We start from the raw sequence: 23,814 nt of genomic DNA on the forward strand, positions 1-23,814 counted from the left end.
CCATTCTGTCAAAACGTTTCCAAAACATTCGTAAATAACTTTTAATCATTAAAACATAAAATAAAACTTAAATTACAATATAATTAATTCATTCAAACGAAAGTATTCGAAATAAAAAAATAAAAAAAAAGTAAAAATTCGATCTTATCAGCAGACTGTCACCGAAAAATCTATAACAAGATTATTCATTTATCATCATTATCCTATTAGTTGATGGATGCTTAAATTATACAAGACAAAATTAAATAATTAATAGGGAATATTGCAAAGTTCTAAACCACTTTTTTCACTACTGTTAATATATTTTAGCGCATATACACGATTCCATCAGCTTAACAATTCGTAATTAGAACACAAGAATTTTTTTTTTTTTCAAAATAACCACTGCATTACACTAGATTTATTATCAATAAAACAGTTTTATTCCTGTTCATTTATCATAACATACAAATCACAGAGAAATTAAACTGGATGCCAGAAAATAAATCATAAATTTCCAGAAAAAATATAAGAAATTAATAAAAAATAAAGTTTTTAAGATCGCTCACTAGTTACACAATCGTGAATTACTCCCATATATTATACAAGATTGTAAACTTCACACTCAAAATAGCACAATAAAATATCACAGGTTATTTTTTTTAATGTTTTTTTCTTTGTTTATATATATAGATATATATATATATATAATATATAATATATTAACTTCTGTTTTCCTTCATTTCGTTGGAAGTAATGCTCATCTTCGTAACACGCTTTCAAATAAATAATAATTATTTTCTTAAATATTCAAAGACATTATTGTTATATTATCGTTATTACATGGAATTTGCGTATCTTAAGATATGAATTTTAATATTTTTTTATGGAAATAATATAGAAATTAATATATATATTATAAAAAAGGAAACATATGTATAAGTAATATAATAATAACATCTGTCAAAGAAGTCTAAATCTATGAAGAATTTGACTAGGAAAAAGGTATTATAACCTGTGATGAAAATAGGGAAATTACATTGATTTGTAACGCGATTTGTGCAAATATTACTTTATCTAGTTGAATGAATGGTGAATATCTTTACTCACACTCACTAAAATTATTCACGTACAGACTCTATCCCATTATATTGTTATATACAAATTTACAATAATTATGATGATGTTTCACAATGATATAGGAAGCGTTATAAGGGAAAAATCTGTGGGGATTTCTTTTCTTATTTAAAAAAATGAGCAAAAAATAAATGGTGTAGAGGTTATAACTTATGCTTTTTGTAAAGTTATACATATCGACCTCACAAAGACTTTATTTTATTTTAAAGTTCTCGTTGGGTTCTTGTCCTTTCAGAAATTAAATTTTGATCACCTAATTATATAATTCTTTTTTGTTTTTTTAATGGGATACGTTCATTGCCAACCTTTTTTTTTAAATTATTTTTTTTTCGATATTTAAATGTGGTATTTTCCTTTTCAAGCCACGAAAAACACGTAAGTTAGAAAAGTAACATATAAATGTATTTTCCATTTAGGAATGTCCACTATCTTGACACCGTTGGAAGCTGTAAATAAAATTAATAAATTAATTAAATTTCTCATTTTATTTACTATAAAATTATATCCAAAATAAACCTAATATTAATAGAATTAAATTAATTTAAGGAGTTAAACGTCAATTTTTTAAGCAGTGGAGATTTTAATACGTTAAGCATTGTGTCACCCCTCGTTACTTTTTTTTTTTTTTGGTGGAGGAAATTTACTCGACTGCTTGTAAAATTAAACTTTTGGTGATATTGTATGAAATTTTAAACAATATCTTTTGAAGTTTACAAAATTTCAAAGTTGTGAGTATCAAGTTGTCAGACTAATGGGCCGAGAAACCATTACATCTGATGTTCGTGCAAAATAAGAATGTTATTAAAGTAAATTGTTTTCTTTTGTAAATAGAAGGAAGTATAATAAATGTATACTTTCTCAATAACATTTTTCTTTTAAAAAATATTTATATACATACATACATATATATATATATATATATTTCCTGACGTTTATTGATGAGTTTTTCAGATCATTTATAAGAATTCGAACGTATGTACAATGCAAAAGAATGTACGTTCCTTGTTGAATAATTTGTGAAACGAAACTTGTAACCTTTTTATAAATTCTGAGGGAGATTCTATACATTTATATATAAATATTTCTTTACTAGATTCAAAAATAGCATGTGCACACGAGAAAAATCGTATCTTCTCTAAGTTGAACTTGGATACAAATTGAACTTTCTTATGCCTACTTTAACCGGTTCTTTATTTAATGTTGTACATTTTCTGCTAAATTTCTGTGCCTAATATAGTTTTATGACTGGACAGAAAAAAGCTTTTCTTTAGTAATACGTGGAACGATATATGATGCAATGAAATGTATGAAACATGCTTATTGGCCATACAGGGGAGGGAGGAAAAAAAACAAAATCTAAACTTACCACAGATGTATATACGTTTAATGATACTTGAAATTTGTATATCAGTAAAACATATTTTTAAATTTACTGAAAATTCAAATTTATGGGTAAAGCAAAATGGGTTTTAAAGTCTTAAATCGTGCAAGTTTTACTGTATTTATACTGTATAATTAAAATTATTCATTATTTGAAAGAGTTAAAATGACCTTTTATATTGAATAAGGAAGAGATAATGCTACTTAATATGTACGATGATGATGATGATGCTTATTTAGAAAACTTCAACATCATTTTTATAAAGAAGTTCCTTTGCATCATCATTATCATCAGCAGCAGTATCAGCAAATTCATTTCTTTGAGAAATTATAAATAAATAGTTTAATAATGACCAGAATTCAGGATTATAATTATAAAAAATACAATTTTTATTTATATAAATATACGTAAATATCAAATCTGAGAGGAGTGATAGAGTCAGAGCCATTTACACGCCCTTTCCTTCTTAAAAATATATAAATAAAATAATTATAACATATTTTTATCACTTAAAAAAAAGCTAAATTTTATCTCTTTTATTATTGTTTTGTACATAATAATAAATTAAATTTGAGGCCCTTCTAGGCCCTCAATGTGAGCCAAATGGTCTTGTTGGTGTCTGCTCAAGCTGAGCGTGCATAAACGAGTAAAAATTTTAAAAATGAATATAAACTACTTAAATACAGCTTAAGCTACTAGTAATTATCTGTATAGTAATAAGTTATGTAGAAACCATGCATTCAAAGTCCCTCCAGAGTATTCCTAAGCTTAATTGAAATCCCCTATTACTTTTATGATTATAATTTATATTTAAATTAATTATATCAAAATTAAATTTTAAATAACTATTAATTCCAAATTAATTTTCACCTTGTTAAAAATTAATAATACCGCTTATTTAAAGATTATATACAGTCGAACCCTCAATAACGACCATCTCTAAACGGCGGACATTATTTCAAGAAACAATAACCTCTCAAAAATGGCTGCTGTTAGAAGTGGTACAACAACAACAGCCATTTTTTTAATGTCTAGTGTCCGTCGTTTAGAGGTTTGACATCAGAATGTAATGTTTCTTTGCATTTATACGGATAAACAATGTCTACACACATGGGAAATTTAATTTAATTTATATTAAACGTATTTATTATAGTAGCTTATGAAAATTATCAGTGATACACATTGATTTATCACATATTAAGTGCGTAGCTTAAGGCCGATGACGGTGATTGACAGGTGCTGAGTTGATCAACAACAATTCTGCATCGGTGTTGATCGATAGAGAACTTCACTCTACCAAACCAGTGTTTTGTACAATGGTCTAGTTAAAAGAATATCAGCGTATCAACTCATTAACGTTGAAAATTAAAAACAATACATCAATGCTAAAATTTCAGAAAGATTTCACAACTCAGCAGGAAGGGAGTATAAATATAATTCAAAATTCCCAGAAAGAAACGGAGGCCATTTTATCAACTGAAGTTTTAAAGTTAAAAATTCTTCAATACAAAGGAAGAGAAAGACTTTAGAACATTGATGGATGCAAATGAAGGAAAAAAAGGGCATGAAAATAGCTATTATGTGGATTTTATATCATTACTAAGACATCTTAAGCTTGGCATTTTGTATTGTCAGTGCTTTTCTCCTTCCTCATTTTAAATGATGCACATTTACAGCAATATGCATCAATTCTTTACACTGAGACTTATTTAAAACGTCAAAAAAATAGTAGAATAAGAAAAAAAATATATATATATATATATATTCTATTTTTGGCTGCTGAATGTTTAAAATGGGTTATTCAAAAGGTTTTAAGAAGCATTTGATGTCATTATGAAAGAATGACAGACAGAATTGACAAATCTGATAAATCGTTTGGAATAAATGACATTATTTTAGAAAATACTTTCTTTGCACTCGTTTTTTATCTGTAATTTTAAACAAAATTTATAAATTTCATCTACATCTGCTAAAAACACTATTTTGAATTTTGTTTTTTATTCGGAATATATAAAAAACACACTCGTTTTTTAAAAAAAAATATGTATTATTTTAATCAATAAATACAGCTTTAATTTCCGAATTTTTTCTCCTTAATTTCAACGAAAATTTACATTTAAATTAAATAAATATAAGCCTACAGGATACACGTATAAGTAGGCTACTGTATATGTAAAAAAATAAATTTCTGAATGTATTAATATGGATACAGTCGAACCTCTAATGATGACCAGCCTAAAACTTGATACAAAATAACCTCCGAACCACGGCCACATTTATGTTCCCGTCATTGGCCGTTGTTTACAGGTTTTATGAATATTTAAATATATATATATATATTCTATTAGTATATTCTATAAATTTAATTTGAAATTTTAACATTATTTAAATGATATTCTTGTATAGCATTTAATAATCTAGCGCATCATTTTCTTGCTTCTATTTTCAGAATTTGCCATATTAATTTGAGAAAAATATATAAATTTTAAAAAATTTAAAAGTTATAATGAAATTATTTATATATTTTGCTTAAACACTTTATTTTTTATATTTTCTTAGCTCAGAATGAAGCTTAAAATAGCGCAAAGACAAGTTCGCAAAGAGAGATTGTATAGAAAATTTATTTAAAAAGGAGACATAAAAGAAAGTGTATTTAAAGAAATTACAACAACAATTAATATCCAAAAATTCCAAAATTTGATAAAATTTTCGAAAAAATAACGCATTTTTCCTTAACCAAGGAAGTAAAAAGAAGACGAAGAAGATAAAGAAGATGAAGGACAAGCAAGTATTGTAATTCTCTAAAGAATAAAGTCTTTTTAAAATTCGCATAAGGTTTACTTCTTTAGCAACAAATCAGATATTAAAGTTACGAGTTTACTAAAAATAGAAAGTAATACCACCCGTTCTGGCATGTTCAGAAACACGCAATCCTGAACTCGGTTGTCCTCCTCCAATAATTTTTTCCTCGCTTCTCTTACTAATAATACTTGTTAATACAGCTGAACACTTCAATCTAATTATATCTCGTTGGAAATGATGCGGTTGGACGATGAAACGTAAGCCAACATTATCAGCTCTTTGGCCATCTGGATACACATGATCGGGATAAACAAACACATTCTCTTCTCTGGCCTGTTTTTAAAAATACAATACAAAAAAAAAAAATTCTTAATGTAATTAAATCCCTCGACTTTAATTTTTTTCCTTACCATTTTCTTTAATTATAATTAAATTTTAATTATTATAGAGAGCAAAATTGATCATTAAGAATGCTAATTATGAGCCGCTACAATCAACTTAGCTTATGTTGTATTATTTGTTGCATTCCAATTATAATTAATTGCACTCGAATCGATTAAATTCCCGGCAAAATATTTAGATTTCAGAACATTTCAAAGGTTTAATATTGTCGTAGGATATTATACTCGAAGGGGGAAATATTATTATTATTTTTTTCTAAATCTGTACACGAGTAAAATGAAAATGTATACCCCTCGCAGCAATTTTTTTAATGGAGAGTAAAGTAGGATGTTACAGATTTATGAGATTTTCACCCCGATATGCCAAGTTTAAAACTCGTCACTGCCGTAATAATAAGATGAGTAGTGAATTTTAACGCATAAATTTCTTTTAATGATCCTGTACGATTTTTGTAACTGTTTGAAGAGAGAAGGGGCGAGATTATTCATTCGTACAACACTTCTTATTTTTCCAATAAAAATAAAAATGCAAATTTATGTCTCCTTACTCTCTTCTTCTTCTTTTTTTACCCCTTCATGCCAATTTTAAAATAGCAACTAAACAACTAAGAACAATAAAAATAATTATAAGTAACGGCAACTAAATTAATTTCCGTGATATAAATTATAATCAATCTCTGCTTTGCATATTAATATTTCAATTATCATTCGTATCAAAGGCAATTTATTCGCACTCTCGCTTGAAAATTCAATTATTTTATATCAATTTATATATTTTTAGAACCGTAACGTCGATTCCTACTCTTAATTGATTTGCATGCCTTAAAACAAGCCAAACTTCTTGCAACTTTTACAATTTCCAATAGTTTTATTACTGTTAATCCAATTTTAGTTTCCATAATCGTTACCCACTTATTTATTTTTATTTTTTATTTAGATTTTACTGTATTGTTCACTGATACCTCCTCCACTATCATCCTTAGAATCTGGCAAGCATTCCCAAACCTGGCATTTAGTTTTTGATATATATATAGAAAAAATTCCTTATCTCTATCTTTCAAAGTCTTCCATTTCCTTTCAAGAGATTGTGAAGTAAAAAAAACTTTTTAACAGTTTATTTTTTATTGCATCTACGTGTGGCTCTACCATAACAGAAAAACTACACTAGCTTAATTAATACTCTAGGGATGAAGCAACAGTTAATTTGAACTTCTAAAGATATAATTATTATTATTAAATATAATTTTTTACCTCTTTATCATTGATAAACCACTTGAGTTGAGTATGGCTAAGTGATTTTGGTGCCGTGCAATTGACAAAAACCAAATCACCAACTTCATATCTTCTCCTTGCTCCACTGATAATAGGACTACTCCTGAATGAAGATAAAGCTGGAAATATTCAACGATAAAAGTTTTCTGTCAATCAAAAAAATAAACCTTTATTCATATTGAAAAATTTTCATACGATTCTTACCTAAATGAGGTCCTAATGGTTTGCTACTGTTAGTAGCATAATATTCGTCGCTGGTTATTGAACTTATGATGGTGTAATTTGCTATGCAAAGGAATTTTAATAGTCCATCAGGAAAGTAGCTTTTATTAGCCACAAATTTTAATCCCAATCTAGATAACTGAAGTTGTGGATGATGATACAATTGTGGGTAGTTGACTACGTATCTTGGAGATGCCTGAAAGTAATTATTACCTGAGAACGAGCGATTAAATTATTATTAATCCACCAATTTTCAGATTACTTTCCCTGATAAATATCACGCCCAGCGGTTAAATTTCCTTTGTATTTAAGGTTTTAAGTGTTAAGAATCGTATTTTCTTAACGAATGAGCCTCTTATTAAATAGATTTTAAACTGACAATTTCGGTTTTATTTTTTTAATTTTAAACTTTATTAAATCATAACAACGAAAGAATTTTCATTGAATATGTCATAAATATTATTTAATTTATTAAAAAAAATCTCACCAGCTTGCCATTGATGTACCAATAGAGAACAGCAGGTGGTTTCGACTGTCCACTGACACAAGTGATATTAATTTCGTCTCCTGTACTGTAATGATTTTTAATTCCCGATATGCTTGGTCCTGTTTCTGGAATTACTAAACAGAATAAAATCGTATGAGTTCGGGTTTCATATTTAAAAAATTCTAATAAAATCACAAATCTTATTAAAAAAGTTTTTAAAAAAAAATCTACTTTATTACTTCTGTGAAAAGTGAATGAGGACATATTTCATCAACTGAATTTAAGCTCATTTTTAATTATATATCAGACGATACATCTTTGTATCGCGTGTTGCAGCAGTAACAAATTACTATAGATAAGATATCGGCTCTTTCTAAATATATTTATCATGATACGTACCATTTCTTATCATGATAGCCGAGTGTAGTACCATCATTTCTAACCAAATTTCCTATTTTTGATGCTTGAGGGGGGATAAAACTAACGAAATTCCTTCTTGCAAAATTATTTTTTGCCCATTGATCATACTCCTTTCCCTTTATCCTTTCTGATTCGAAAACTATTTACCATAGGAAACATTAATCACCTTTAAGCAAAATAAATGAGATGGAAATGTTACATAATTTATAATTTGTTGTAGGTCTAAAGTTGTCGAAACTGCTCATTGAAACCTTCATGAAAAATGGATAGGAATGACCTTCAAGATCGCATATTCTTCGGGCCTCCTATACAGTTTTTTTTCACTGTATAAATAGTCTATCTATCACGTTAATTCGTATTCAAAAAAATGGGAATTTACTATTATTTTTTCTTCCTTTATTCCTTCCTTCATTCCTTGTATCAGTGGAGAAAACAATAAAGCATTTAACTTTATGTAAGTTGAGTAAATCGCCTGGTGTATATAAACAACCGAGATAAAAATTCTACTCGGATATTTGTCAGATATAAGAAAATCGGAAAGGGGCCATCATAAAAGACAAGAAAGTGTGTGATATAGGAACCAGAATGAACATTTTCATGACTTGTTGGATTTGAAGATGATAGAGAAACTGTATCTGAAATAACGATTTTTTTTTGAATATGATATCTCCCGAAGAATGGTGTATATGATGAAGTTTGATGCATGGATTTAAGTGAAATATTGAAGTGATGCTGTTTGGATAATGTCGTATTTAGAAACTAGACAAATGGTTCTTTATTTTGTAATAAAAATGGGAGATTTTTCCTAGAAAATAGAAGAGAAAAGAATATAACTTTCTCCCTTAAAGAAAGAAAATAATTTACGTATTTCATTGCAAACATTTTTAATTATTTCTAATGCAGTAAAACCTGTGCAAAACGGAAACCTTCCAAGCAGGAAAATCGTGCGATTCCGGTTTACACAGGTTTTACCGTAAGCAAATTTCAATGTATTCGAATTTGTACGTACTGTACAGTACGTTGGATTTTTCGTTTTCGATTCAAATTTTAGTTACTTTATACCAAACTAATCATTATACGCGAGACAAAGAGGGTTTTTTAAAAAGGTTATTTTAATGTATTTTAGGAGGAAATGTATTTATACTCGAGTGACTTAGAAAAAAAAATCGATCCAATTATAGTAACTGAACTGTCTCCGTATCAAATCTGAAGAGTTATATGGAGTAATTACTGGGATAAAGAGCCTTTCACAGTTTACTATAAATCATCCGAGGTTATATAAATCGATAAGGTAAACACGTAGCACAACGCAATCAGAATGAAAATTTCGAAATAAAAAACAAAACAAAAAAAATAAGAAGAAGAAGAAGAAGAAAAAAGAAAAGTTCTTTTTAATAGCAGACTTCAATTTCCAGGCCAAAGCATTTGTCCAAATCAAATGCCAGAAACGTCACCAATTGGAATGCTGTTTGAATTCTGATGACCAAAACACATTGAATGAAAGCGGGCCTCTTAATCAACCTCCTGTTTGCCCGAAATGGTCAGTCCAAAGGTATTGCCTGTATGGATGTTGGTGACATGATTAGCCACTAGTAGGAAGACGTGAAAAGACTAACGAACAGCGACCCTCTATCGTTTCTCTATATTGGTATTCAACAAATTCCAAAGGGATGATAAAGCCTGCATTTTATCACTTGATTGAATACGTCCGGATATTGTATCTCTGCATAATAGACTTTTTGTATTCAAGGCGTAACGAATTTTTAAGACTTAGTTTTGACGTTTGAAAAATGCATTATGGTTAATTTATTCATCTTACTTTATCGTGCAATCCTCTCTAGAATGAAATCTAGGATAATTCGTGATGCTGGATTCGCTACTTACTTTCTTCTTCTTCTTCTATTTTCCAACCCTTTCCCCCCGCCTTTTATTGATCTTATAAATTTATCGAGTTACTTTAGAAGAAAGTTTATCGTGTACATCAATTTTCGGAAACGTTTTAAATACTTTCATGAATAAGTCATTATGGCCCATGGTTTAAAATTATAATATTTTATCAATGAAAAATATAAAAATTTATATGTTTATATTCCATTCTTTTAAAGCTTCGATTCGTAGAAAATCGTATGTAAACAATAGAATCAATGGGGTATTTTATTATTCTTGTTTGTTTAGAACACTTTTTAAAAAATTAATAAGAATTTTACGCAAACAAAAATAGAATTTTAATGCAATTTTTTTAATATTAAATCAGGAATTAATTTAATTTTATTTGTTTAAGAATAAATTACTAAATTTGCAAATTTGCAAAATATTTATTCATTTAAATTCGATTTTTTTTAATTTTTAAACAACATATTCAACTTAATTCAATAAAATATCTTGAAATATTTTAATCTTATATATATTCCTATGGCAAAAAAAAGGAATTTTTCTATATTTTAATTTTAAAATTTAAAATTTTTATATTCAAAATATATATTTAGGAACAATTTTTTGCGCGTGATATTTCACGAATTGTCAAATTTTTTTATTTGTAAAACTTGACTTTTAAATGATTTATATTATCCTTCCAAAAATCAATGATATATTCTGATTTATCGAATTCAAAAGATAGAAAGGAGGGAAAAAATATAAAAAGAAAAGTATTTTTTAAACTTATATATATATATATATATATATATATATATATTGGGTTATACAATTTAAAATTCTTTCTTTTAAAAATATATATAGAGTACTATTATTATTATTGCCTTGCTACACTGAATAAGAAAGGGAGAAAAAATGCAATAAAGTTCAAAATTATGTTCTTTCTTTATTCAACTTACTTCGATAATCGATGTTTCTAACTTCTACAACAGAAATTACATTTTGGGAATCAGGAAGCATTTTCACTATCTCCACTAGTAACATTAGTAAACGTATTTATGCTTAAAGTTTGCTGGGGAAAAAAAGGAAAGAAAAAAAGGCAATTTGCTGCCTTTATATAAAAATATACAGTCAGAATTTCGTGGCCAGTGGCATTTTATACATTTATTTTAAGCATTTAGTAATCGCATCACGAAATTTCGGTGAAATTAAACAAAGCTCGCGAGTTTCACCACAATAAATACAACTTTTGTCTGGAATATTTCAGTCAAAAACGGCGCATAAAATGATATTTTCCGTAGAAAATTCTGTTCTGAACATCTCTTCGGTTAATTTAAATATTTTAAACGGTTATAAACAAAACTGTGGCGGTTATATCATGTGTAATTACTAACGAAGATTAATGCAAAATTGATTTATCGATTTTACACTATAAAATATATATTTTTTTTTAAATTAGCTTAAATTTCTGCAATTATGATACAAAAATCAGTTGTTCGGATACTCGAGTCTGATGTATTGAAATGAGAAGTTTGGAAATGATGAAAGAAAATGAAGCTATTTCCTATATTCAGCATTTTCTTACATCTGTTCTCTGAAGATAAGATAAGAAAAAGTCAGATGAGAGGATGAGATTACCAACAAGAAGTAAAATGCCAAATTCTCCTTTCAGGCCACTCTAAAAAAGTATCAAACCTTTAAAAAAGAAACCCTCGGGGCATCCCTGGATAAAATTCACTATTTTTTCCCTTTGGATACGAGTGCAATTTTTTAAGGAGTAAAAAAAAATAACATGCCAATATGCTTTCCTCCTAGAAAAAAAACTAAAAAATAAAATTCTGTGATGAAAATATAGTATTGCTTTCTTTTTATTTTATTTTTTCTATCTATAGGGAAATATATTTCATATTTGGAGATAGTGTAATATTAAATGTTACTGTTGATACTATATCTTTATACGATACTGAATTTTTTGATACTATATCTACTTTTAATGTTACTAAATTTTGATATTAAATCTATTTTACCATACAAATTGTATCTACGCGTTTACTGATACTAAATTTCCAACGAAATTCCGTATTTTATGATACTAACTAGCACTACTTTCATCCCATACTTTACGATAGAACAGCTATTTTAATATATTAGTTTTGTCGTTCCATATCTGTTTCATGGTACAAGATTTTCTTCCTTCAATATTTTATAATGTTAACTATAAATTGAAGCGATTATTTATATTTTTATTCCCTATCTTTAAGATAAATCGCCTATATACTGCACTGTATATTAGTTTACATCATAAATTACTATTTACTCGAATTTAAATATTAATTGTTTATATTCAATTCCGTATATTCGATATTATTGTTTACTTATTCTGATTAATTATATCGTAAATTTATTATGGTAATTTAATAACTATTTTAGAAATTCGAGATGAAATTAAAATTAATTATTAATTATTTCTTTGTGTGTTTATATGCAGTGTGTTTTAATAATACTACTGTTACAGTATAGAAGCTGTAAACAGTAGAAAGAAAAAAGGAAATTAATAGAAAAGCAATATTGCAACTTAAACGATTTCAGCAGAAGTTCATTTCAGACAATTAACTTGTACGTGGTCTTATGGCTATTAAGTGAGGACCATCTCCATGGGATAGTCGTGATGTCATGCTCCATTGATCGTCATGAGTCTAGACAAACTGGCACCGGGCCAATTGCTATGGTAACAGGCTTTAGTCTCCCTATCAGATAAACGTGTTGATTGTGTAAGATAGTTTTGCCTCCCACTGACACATGAGCATAACCAATGCTAAACAGCGAATTATAAGAAGCGTAACATTCATAAATCATGAAAAAATTCGCTGACTAATATATTTAATCTAATAGCAAATTAGTTATGATATTATCTTCTCTTTATTTTTCAAATTTTTATATATACATATATATATATGTATATATTAAACGAAAGAAGCGTAGCCATCTGTTTTTCTTCTTTGCGATAATTATTTTTGAAAAGATGAATTAATGAATGTTATATTTTTTTTTTACTATAAACGAAGAAAAATAATTTAAAAAATCACTCATTACGCTCCTTAATGAATGATTCTTGACGAATTTTATTTATTAAATTCCTTTGATTTCAAAGAGAAAAAATCACGTAAGTGAAAACAATAAACGTTTAAGGAGGAGCAAGATATTTTGTTATCATCTTTTAATATTGTATTTTCAGATGCGAATGCCAATAACTATTGCGTGAGAACGATAAATAATAACTTTTATATGATTAATGATTTACCTTTTTGATCATTCTTCTTTCACATTACCACTTGAATCTTTTCTTACTTTCGTATGAAATTTTTATCGTTATGATTAATTTAATCTATTTTCTTCATTAATTTCAACAGAACGACTTTCAAATAATAAGAATTTTAATCCCAGAGATGACGCTCTTCATAAATATTTTATTCATTTTTTTATCATTATTTGATATTTATGCATATTTATTCAATAAATTGTAATTTTGTGTAGTCTCATTTATAAAATTGGTATCGTTTTTTAATATTTATAAACCCCCTTTTAGAGAATTTATATTGAAAATGTTTTTTTTTTTTTAAATAATATTCTCTTTAAGACTTGAAGTATTTCTTTAATAAAATCGAGTAATAATTTAAAATTCGGATTATATAAATTTATATTAAATTAGCAAAATTGATTTAAAAAAATAAAATAAAGTATTTTCAAAATTGTATCCGTGATAAAAATTATTATTATTATTTTTTTCAAACTTAAAATGAAAATTAAATCGATTTCTAAATTTAGAAATCGATTTCGAATTTTGAAATCGATTTAATTAAATCGTTTCGTTATAAAAATAATCGATTAAATAAAAATCGATTTCGAAAAGTTTTAATCGATTTCGAAATCGATTTAAATAAATTGCGTCGTTTTTAAAATACTCGATTAAATAAAAAAACCGATTTCGGAATCGATTTTTTAAAAAATAAAACATAGAAAAAAGTTGATTTATTTAAAATTTTCCGTTTCGTGTTTATCGACTGTCATTATTCACTCTTCTTTTTTCTTGATTATCAAAATTTTATGAAAACGTAAACGATATAATGTTTGTTTAGTAGGAAAAAATAAAAAAATAAAAAAAAGAATTTTTGGCAAACAAAACTACTTTCTCGCTAGCATATTTATAAATATTCATCTAAAGTAACTTAAAAATATTGCTTTCGTTATAATATTCGCATCAAGTAAAGCAATTTTACAGTAATGTGCCATAATGATGTTAAATTGTAAGGAAACTATAGGAAACACCTTTCGTGCATCTATAAAATTGAAGATAGTATATCCCATTAGCAACTAAGTTGGGTTTAATGGATAAAAATCACACTAATGCTCTAGACATGACAATGTTTCCAAGTTTGCAAAAGATCGAAGCAAGTTTTCGAATAAAAAGATATTTTGAGGCTGGTCAATATCCTTACTCCTTGTTATTCAGTAAGGGCAACTCGAACACATGTTACCATTTCAGAGGGTTAGTGGTATATTTTTAAGAATAACATTCCCTAAGGAAGTTATTAAAAACTATAAAACACGGATGTAGCATTGTTAAAGTTGCTTAAATGTTTTTGACAATTATCTAGAGTGTACTTATCTTACTTGTTTTATATTTTCTTTTTTTTCTATCTTCAGCATTTTTTGTGAAGGATTGCTACATTTATAATACCTGTCATCTAAAATATCGTAATACATTGTCTAAAGTAACATTATTCCAGGTAAAATATACATTATTCTTAAGAAATAAAGTACGAAAATATTTCTTAATGTTCGCTCACAAAGTGGCAAAATATATCTTAATCCTCTACGTAAAAAAATGTATAGATACATTCTAACTCCATTCGAAATACCAAGATATATCTTAAATTTTTTTCTCGACAACTAAATATATCTCCAGTTTCATTCAATAAGTAGAAAATATCTTTATCCAGATGTATTTTAACTTTCATGCAAAAAAATCCAGGAAAAAAACACACACATATATATATATATTTATATAACTTTATTTCTACTTTTCGAAAAAGTGTCAAATTTTATCTTCGTCTTAAGCCAAAAATGGAAACATATCATAATTTGGTGCATATATTTAAATAAAATATCATAAATTATAAAACAACATGCAAAACATAGATTAAAATTTCAATTTCTTTAATAATTCTCAATACCCCTCTCTTACCGTTCTCAAAATTGCAACAACCAAAAATATACCTTATTAATCTTAAAATATGAATTTCCATATATTATGTAAATTCTTAATACTCTAAGGTTAAAGAAAGATATTTTTACGTTACTTTTGGGCATTGAACATTTGCTTAATTTATGCAAATCTGAGATATAATTTCTTTAGGCTGTTTGCAGTGGATGTGGTTTCAGAATTAAAGAAAAAAAAACTTCTATTCTTTATTTTTTTATTAGTAAATTGAAGGATTGTATTACATGCAACCAGTTTATATACAGTTAACTAGGGGATAAGAAGTAAATCATTATCTAGCGTAAAGAATTAATTATCATTTCTGATCTTTTGAGTGATGTGTGGTTAGTGTAAACATTTCTTTTTTTTACATTCTGCCTTTTCGTAAGAAATATTACGAAGGTCATCCATCATTTATTTTTCTTGCCATCTGTTTCTTTTAGTCTAGAACAGCAGCATAATTAAATTCACTTCTCAAGATACAAACATTTTTTTTTTCCTTGTCTTTTTTTTTAACTTTCACAGATCGAAAAACAAACGATGCGAGTTGCAACTTCGATAACATTCTCCCCCCATTACATTTTTATAAAAATGCAACATTACCTGTAATATCGATTCTGTAATATTTGAAGAAATGTCTTGTGTGTATTTGTAATGGATACGTTAAAAAATACGAAGTAAGTAAAAGTATTCATAAAATGAATACCGGGTTAAAAAAGTACAAAATGCAGTTTTAAGTTTTTGTGGTAGGTTCTTATACACCTTTTTTTAAGAGTTAAAAATTTTTTTAATTGTGCCAGAGAAGTGGAAAGTAATGTAATTTATGATTTTTTATGCAAGAAACCCCTTCCAAGAACACCGTTTCTGCAACAGAAAAATCTTTTAAGGAAACAGAGTGGTATAATTCAACGTTTTTAGACAGTATGGAGTTCAATATCTCTTCGCAACTTCCAACAAAACCTACAAGAAGTGACAAGATAGATCTTCACTTTCATACCAGAGATTTCAAGGTGCATTAAAAGAAGCCATATCTTCACCTTGCTATTCCTGAGACTGAGAAGACTAAGAACATCCTCAGATAAACGTATCTATAATCTTAAAAACAGAAGAAGAAGAAGAAAATGCATTAAATCGGTGTATAAAAAATGCATCCAGAATTCAGTATAAAAATTATTTATATTTTCTTGAATCTGATTAGTAAGCACTAATAAAATGTATCCATAAATCATTCTTCTATACATTTATTCCTCTATTATTTAAGCAATGAAAGATAAAGAAACTTCTACGTAAATCGGCTTAGATTTATACAACTGAAATGTTCAGGTAGGATATGTATATAAATATATATATATATATACAATTTTTTTCGGTCGTTTTAAATTTTACATACATATATATTCCCCGAACATTTGTCAAATGCACATCAAAACGACATGCATAATTCAGCGTATGTAAATGCTTAAGTAAGTATTACATTTTAGGCAGTATGTAGTTCAAATTGTCATGATAATGTTTACTACCAGATATTAATAGAAGGCAAGCATGATATTGATTTCCGTTCACCAAAGCAAACAAATGATAAAAGAATGAAATTCATTAAACCGAAAACAACTAAAAACCAATCAACAGAATGGCGATACTCGTGTCTAATCGATATTTAAATCAAATTGCATGAATTTTTGCTTCAAGAAAATTTCTTTTTGAAACTTTGCAGTCAGCTGAAATCACCTTTTACAACTTATATATTTGAATAAAAAGAATTCCAAATATATATGTACTGTGCTTTATATATATATATATATACATTCTTCATGTTTACACGAATAATTCTCAAATTAAATTTATGTAAATTTAACTGAAAGGAAACTTATTCATTACCTTTTAGTCTATTTCCAATGAGGAAACCAACAAATTGGATTTATGCTGATTTGCAGAGGTAAATAATAAATTAGATTTTATGTTCTTTTTATGAAGAGATTAATGATACTTGTATTACTCTATCCTCCTCAGGAGTTTAAAGCTTTACTATTTTTTTTTCCTGTGTTTGTAATGTGTTGTAAAGTAATATTACGTACAGTACAGAAAAATATTAGTTTGTAAGATATTAAAAAATATTATTAATATTATTTTTTTTTTCCTATCGAATTTTTAATACTTAGTGTTTACCACTTTTATGAAGGAACTATCACGTTGCACTTCCTGTCTATATCGATTTTTCGTGTTGATTTAATAAAGAAAATAACAATGCAGCACTCTCTATTTTTATTTTGCAAAGTAACACAATGTATATTTGTTTTATCTCCCTTCTTTCCTACGAAAAAAAAAGTATTTCGATTCCCTTAGAAAGGTAAATGCAGTCATCTGACGTCATTGAGTAGGAAACAAAGGATCAACAGTACTTGCGGTATTCATTTAGGTTGATAGTTATACAGAGTTGGTGGATGTATCTAGGTCCTATTTCTTGATTAAATCAATTGAATTTATCTAGGTCGTTCCGTGTATAAAACTGATTTAGATCAAATTTAGCAAGCTGCATCAGTGAAGCAAAAATAGAGGGGAAAAAAGTAAGTCGTAAGAAATTTTTGTGTGGGTTTCATCAATGAAATCTTCTGATTCTATCATAGAAATCGAATTTGTTTGTGAATTCGATTTCGAAATCGATAAAAATTTATTTAAGTCAATTTCATTAATGAAATTGAGCAAAATTTTCTTTTTCTTGAATTTTTTTTTTCAAGAAAATAAAATGAGAAAAATTTATTTTTTTACACAATTTCGTGAAAAAATCGAGCAAAAATACTTTTTTAAATCGATTTTTGTTAAGAATTAAATCGAATTGTTATTTTGTAAAAATTTTAAAAATATTTACTTTTTAGAAAATTCTTTACATTCTCTTTTCTACATCATAGAGCACAATGGCAGAGTCTCTTTCAGGTGTGCAGGAGCGACAATGCTGTATTAAGACTTTCTAAGACCCGAAGCATAGAAGATTAAAGACCCTGTACGTAATTTTATGACATAAACTATTGTAATTACGGAATTATTTATAAATTATGTTATACAATTATTATACCTAGCCCATTGCCTAATTGTAGTACTTATTTTGTTTACTAACCAGTACCTGAGTTCCTGGGCTAGGTATACAATCTATTAGGTATATATATTGTTAAAATATTTCGCTTTAAAGTTTATTTTTATTTTTAAAGATATTTTTGACAGAGGACATGAAACTTGAAGGAGTTTTTATCATTAAAACTTTTTTACGAACCCCTCTAAAACTTATCGTACAACAAACTGATGTTTATCAAGTATCATTTTTCTTTAATAAAAACCCAAGTATATAAATAAAAAACAATCAATAAAACATCTTTATAGGTGTTTTAAACGGATAAAGTATAACATAAAAATAGATACACACGTGGAGTAAATTAATAAAACATAAAGCAAAAATGCATCCAATATATATTAATTTTAAAGCATCGAACTATAAAATTTATCCATTTAGCTTTATATGGAAGGGAATATTCTTTTGAGAAAGTTGCATAATACATCTTGATTTGCTTTATTGATAGAAAAGTAGTATCGAAGAAGCGTGTTCTCTTCCACCAACAAACCATCGAATGAATATTTTACAAGATAAACTGACAAAATAAATTTCCGACGTTTCCCCCGACTGAAAGATTGATTTTGGTTATATTTGACCGCAACAAATTTATATAAACGGAAACAGGAAAAAAATATATATATATTAAAATTTAATGTATTTTTTTTTCTCTTCTTTCCTCTCCATCCTCCCCTCTACACTAATTGATGAGGAAACAAACATTTGAAAGGTGAATAAAGTAGTCTTTCATGCAAAATTAAATTTACGATCAACGTTAAAAGGAACATAGACAGCAAACAACATTTATATTCTTAATACTTAAAATTATAATGAAAACTTAAAGCCATTTATCATATTTAATTTAAATATATTAATCAAATTTAACTTCCGTGTAATAAAACTTAAATAAATAATTCAAAGAGGGGGGTGAGAGAGAAAGAGAGAGAGAGAAACGATATCGGCTACGAATTCCTGATAATATCATACTTGTCTATCTTATGTTATTAATTACTAAAATTAACAATTCAGATTACAACATTTAGGAACCACTTCTCTCCAACATTTCGTAATAGTAATAAACTCTACCAGCAAACATTATTGTGCATTGGCGAAATTAATATGTTGCTTCGTATAGTAACTCTTGTTGCTCTCCCTCCTCTTCCTCCTCCCCGCATTCTTATCTTAATAACATTAAACTGGGAAATTGTTATTTGTTAATAATTAAATATCTTTTCGAGTAAGAAAAATTAATATCGTCTTGAGTACAAAAGTAAAATAAATTTAGCAACCAAGACTTTAGCTGATCTTTTACATCTGGCTGAACAAACTAATGAAATTACCTTTTCATTGTTGCTGTCAAATGAAAACTTTAGCAGGCTTCATTCAGTGAAATACAAAAATTTCGAACTGTTCTCTATCCCTTAATTAATGTAACGAATGTAATGAAATAAATAAAAAAAAATATATATAAATAACATTACGGTTTTCCCTGTTTTTATAATAATACTCGAGTTATATTATTTAATTAAATCTGAATTAATTTCGTGTGAAATTATTCTTTTTGTCTTTATCTCTTGTGTGTGAATGGGGAAGAGGTTAAGTTTAAAAATACAATATATATATAAAGTTAACTGTAGAGATAAATATTAGATATCACGTGGGATATCTTCATTTACGCTTGAAGAATTGCTTTAAAGCTTTAAATAGTATTTTAAAGTTTAGACAAAACTTTTACGTTCGACTGAAATAATGGTGTTGAAATTTCAACCAGAATCCGCCATTTACAGGAAGTTGCCATCGCCAACTCAATGGTTTGGCAAAACCTTACTTTTCCAGTTCTTTCAAGTAAAGTAAGCTCTCTCTCTCTTTCGCTCCCTCCTCTTCTCTCTCTCTCTCTCTCTCTCTACTTGAGTCCATTCCATGCATGCGAGCATTGATAATATAGCACAGCAAGATGGTGCCAGGTGGTAGTTTCACATTGCTTCTGCCGTATTTCCAGCCAAGTACATCAGAGAAGACCTTGCTAGCTAGATATTTAGCCTTTACTATCGATCCAGTGTCATTTGCTTAGTGGAAGATAAATAAAAGAAAATTAAACGGTTCTAATAGAAGAAGGGTATCCAACATTGGTCAGCCAAAAAGATTCTCTCCTAGCGCTTTATCTCCCAATTAAATGTGTTCTTAACCCCCAAGAAAATTCTTCTTGTTAAAGAAAAGAAAAACATCTCAAACCTGTAAAAAGAATATCTCGAAAGTAATCACTTTTAGGTTGGGAAAAAGGGAAGAAAAAGAAAAAAAAGAACCACCAAGTTTGGATTCTTATTTAACAGATGGATGTGAAGCGAAGGAAATTTCGTCACGCCATTAACAACAGATTGATTTCAGCTAAATTAAAAAGTAATTTATTATATAAATAAATTCTAAACAAAAGAGGAAAACACTTCTTCTCTCTTCAAACCTTTTACAGAAATTCCCTTATTACAATACCATAAAAAATATATATATTTTTAATAAGTTAATATACATAATTTGTCAATATAAAGGCTTGAAATTCGAGAATGTTTTAGGAAAAAAAATTTAAAAGATTTACCACAGGGGAAAAAAAATTTAAGGCGATATTCGTTAAGAAAGGGATTATTACGAACATTACTAATTTGTTTAAAAAGTGTAGTATATTTTTTTTAATAAAAAAAATTACAGTATTAAAATTAATCAACTTTGTAACAGCTGTTAAAGATTCACTGAATGGAAAATTAAACGTCTTCAATCGATTAACATAAAACAGTTGAGGTATGCAGTAATGGTTGTTACTGTTCTTCAATGTATGAACATGTCGTTTACCATGATTGTCGATTGTTACAAACTGAGAAGTAGATTTGCATTTTTTCTTTATTTTTTCTTTATTTTTTCTTGACACAAACATTCAGAAATTATTTAATCCGTAAAATTCGACTATTCTACTTCGATAGTTTAAGTTGAATTTGCATGCAATCCGCTTACATTTTTGTAATGACTGCACAGTACTTCCTCTTTTTTCCCCCTCTTCCTCCTCTTCCTCCTCCTCCAACCTCATCTTAAGAGAGGAAGGTAAGACTTAAAGGCATTATAAAAAAAAAAGGATGTGGGGATTTTTATTTCTTATTTGATATTTTAATGAATTGGTACTTAGGTATTTAAGTATTTATTAAAAGTATCGATCATGGTATTCTATTAGTAAACGTTCAAAATCGGATATTTAGTTGCAATTATCGTACAAGTGCAGAGAAATCATTGATTATTGAAAGCTATTTCGTAGAAAATTGTCTATAATGACTATTTCAAACTTTAATTAGAAAATCATTTTGTAAACGTTATACAAAATTTATTTGTGATATTTCCATTTGTGAGAAAACTCCTCTTCATTTTCCCTCAAAAATACAATTTATGATATCGAAATTCTTTAAAAAAAATATATAACATATATATATATATATATATATATATATATATACGTTCAATTTTTTAATTAAACACGCATTTGAAGCTTTTAACTTGCTTTTAAGACGATGTATTTTCTTTTTTCTTCGGTTTTTTTATTATAAAAAATTTAAACGTCTATTCACTTAAAGTACAAAAAATTCGCCAATAAAAGTAAATAAATGGATAGAAAAAAAGACTTTTTGAGTGATAATTTGGAATTTCGCGAGGATAATTTATTTATCCACTTCATTTATTAAATTACAACTTGGCTCACTTATAAAAATTATATTTCGCGCATCGTTTCGTTAATTGTGCATCTTTATAAATGTTTAATTTATATTATTTACACTTTAAAATGTATTTTTAACGTAATTTACAGTAGTTAATTAATACAGTAATTATTCTGTATGGAGTGTAAAAATGAAGTAGGTAAATAGGTGTTTAAATTCGCTATAATCTCAGCTTATCTTCTATAACTTATATATAAGGTTGCATATAACTAGGTTAGGTGCTTAGACACATTAAAATCTCAGGATATTTTACCATACATGGCCTATATATATAAAGTTGTAGATGATCAGGGAAGGTGTTTAAGACACGTTAAAATCTCACAGAACATCTTACCATAAATACGTATGTCGTTCTCTTCTCGTATTGTTTGGAAAGATGGAGATTCTGCAGATACTTCGCAACGATAAGTACCTTCTGTATACAAATCCGTTCTGTATAAATACAAGTGGCCTTGATAGGATTTTGCTAACTGAAAAATAGAATAAGGAAATGGAATTTAAATTTCCTAAATAGGATTTAGAATATTTTACACAATTTTTAAAAATTCTACTACTTACATCTAAGTATACTCCCACTTGTTCATACTTCTGTGCTGGAGGTTGGTCACTTGGTAAATATCGATAGAATTCGACGTTGTTTTTGTACCACTTGACCGAATACAATTCGTCCGATTCCAAATCGAACGAACAATTTAACCAAACTGAATCACCTCGAAAAACAGCCCCAGGCACGTCTAGCTTCACCAATCTTAATCCAAATATACCTAGAAATTAAAGGTTAAAAATTTCTTAAACAAAACTTCTTACGTGTACATGTAAGATATAAAAGAAAAAGAAAATAAAAGAATATAAAAGAGATAAAGGTATATAATATAAAAGTTTTGTAAGTAAAATTAATAACGAAAGGGAAATTATTCAGGAGAGAAAATCGATACATTCGTAATCTTGCTGCAATGATACTTTTAAGAGAAATTGGATGATAAATGGAGAAGTGCAATTAACCAATAAGATCAGGAATGGAAGTGTGGATTTATACATATATTTTAATGTATTTGAAAGGAGAAAATGTGCGAAAAGGGAATGAGATATTAAGTCGTTCTAGAAGATAATTACGGATACAACAATACTATTTTAACTCGGATTTCTCTCTTTATCATCGCATTCTTCGTAAAAATAATCATTTTTAAATGCGCTAAATTAAGCATTTCATACTTATTTTATCTAATTTACAGAATTATAATTATCCTCCACCATTTTAATGCATTAAGTATAAAATATACCAAAGTTTATTGAAGAAAAAGAAAAAAAAAATATATGCTTTAGTTCGGTTCTTTTAAAGGAGAATAAATAGAATTCTCTTGAAAGACTTAATACAAATGTATATCTCTTTAATTCTTCTACTATATTGTATTGCTATGCGATATGAATTTCGATTCTACATGAAAGACATTTTGAGAAAAGCATCTTCAACTTCATTTCATATTTCAAAGATATTCTAGAATGAATTTCTACTTTGCAATATGGTCAATAGAAATACCACCGCATGCCACATACCATCACAACGATACCATTATATAAAGCATATTCTATCGTAGAATTGTATATAAGAAGAACATATTTACGCATAGGCAAACATCATTTTTTTCCCAGATCTCTCCAGCATTTTTTACCTCTCATCATTTATCCACTGCTCCATTTTCAATATAGGAGACCCACACTTTGAAAACATACC

At 27.5% G+C, this 23,814-nt stretch overlaps 1 protein-coding gene across 1 annotated transcript in view; it reads right to left on the bottom strand.

The window, feature by feature from the left end:
- Nucleotides 1-458: 458 nt before the first annotated feature.
- The window catches only part of LOC136985009 (uncharacterized), an 88,201-nt gene continuing 64,845 nt past the window's right edge, over nt 459-23,814 (bottom strand). The window contains exons 2-8 of the mRNA XM_067282176.1: nt 22,641-22,846; nt 22,417-22,552; nt 7,682-7,815; nt 7,177-7,390; nt 6,952-7,091; nt 5,401-5,632; nt 459-1,562 (exon numbers count right to left, since the gene is read on the bottom strand). Of these exons, the coding sequence (XP_067138277.1) occupies nt 1,474-1,562; nt 5,401-5,632; nt 6,952-7,091; nt 7,177-7,390; nt 7,682-7,815; nt 22,417-22,552; nt 22,641-22,846 (1,151 nt within the window). The 3' untranslated portion in view covers nt 459-1,473. The remainder of the gene's footprint in view (nt 1,563-5,400; nt 5,633-6,951; nt 7,092-7,176; nt 7,391-7,681; nt 7,816-22,416; nt 22,553-22,640; nt 22,847-23,814) is intronic.

Source organism: Centruroides vittatus, unplaced genomic scaffold (assembly GCF_030686945.1).
Source record: "Centruroides vittatus isolate TY-2023 unplaced genomic scaffold, ASM3068694v2 contig_941, whole genome shotgun sequence".
Taxonomy (NCBI): domain Eukaryota; kingdom Metazoa; phylum Arthropoda; class Arachnida; order Scorpiones; family Buthidae; genus Centruroides; species Centruroides vittatus.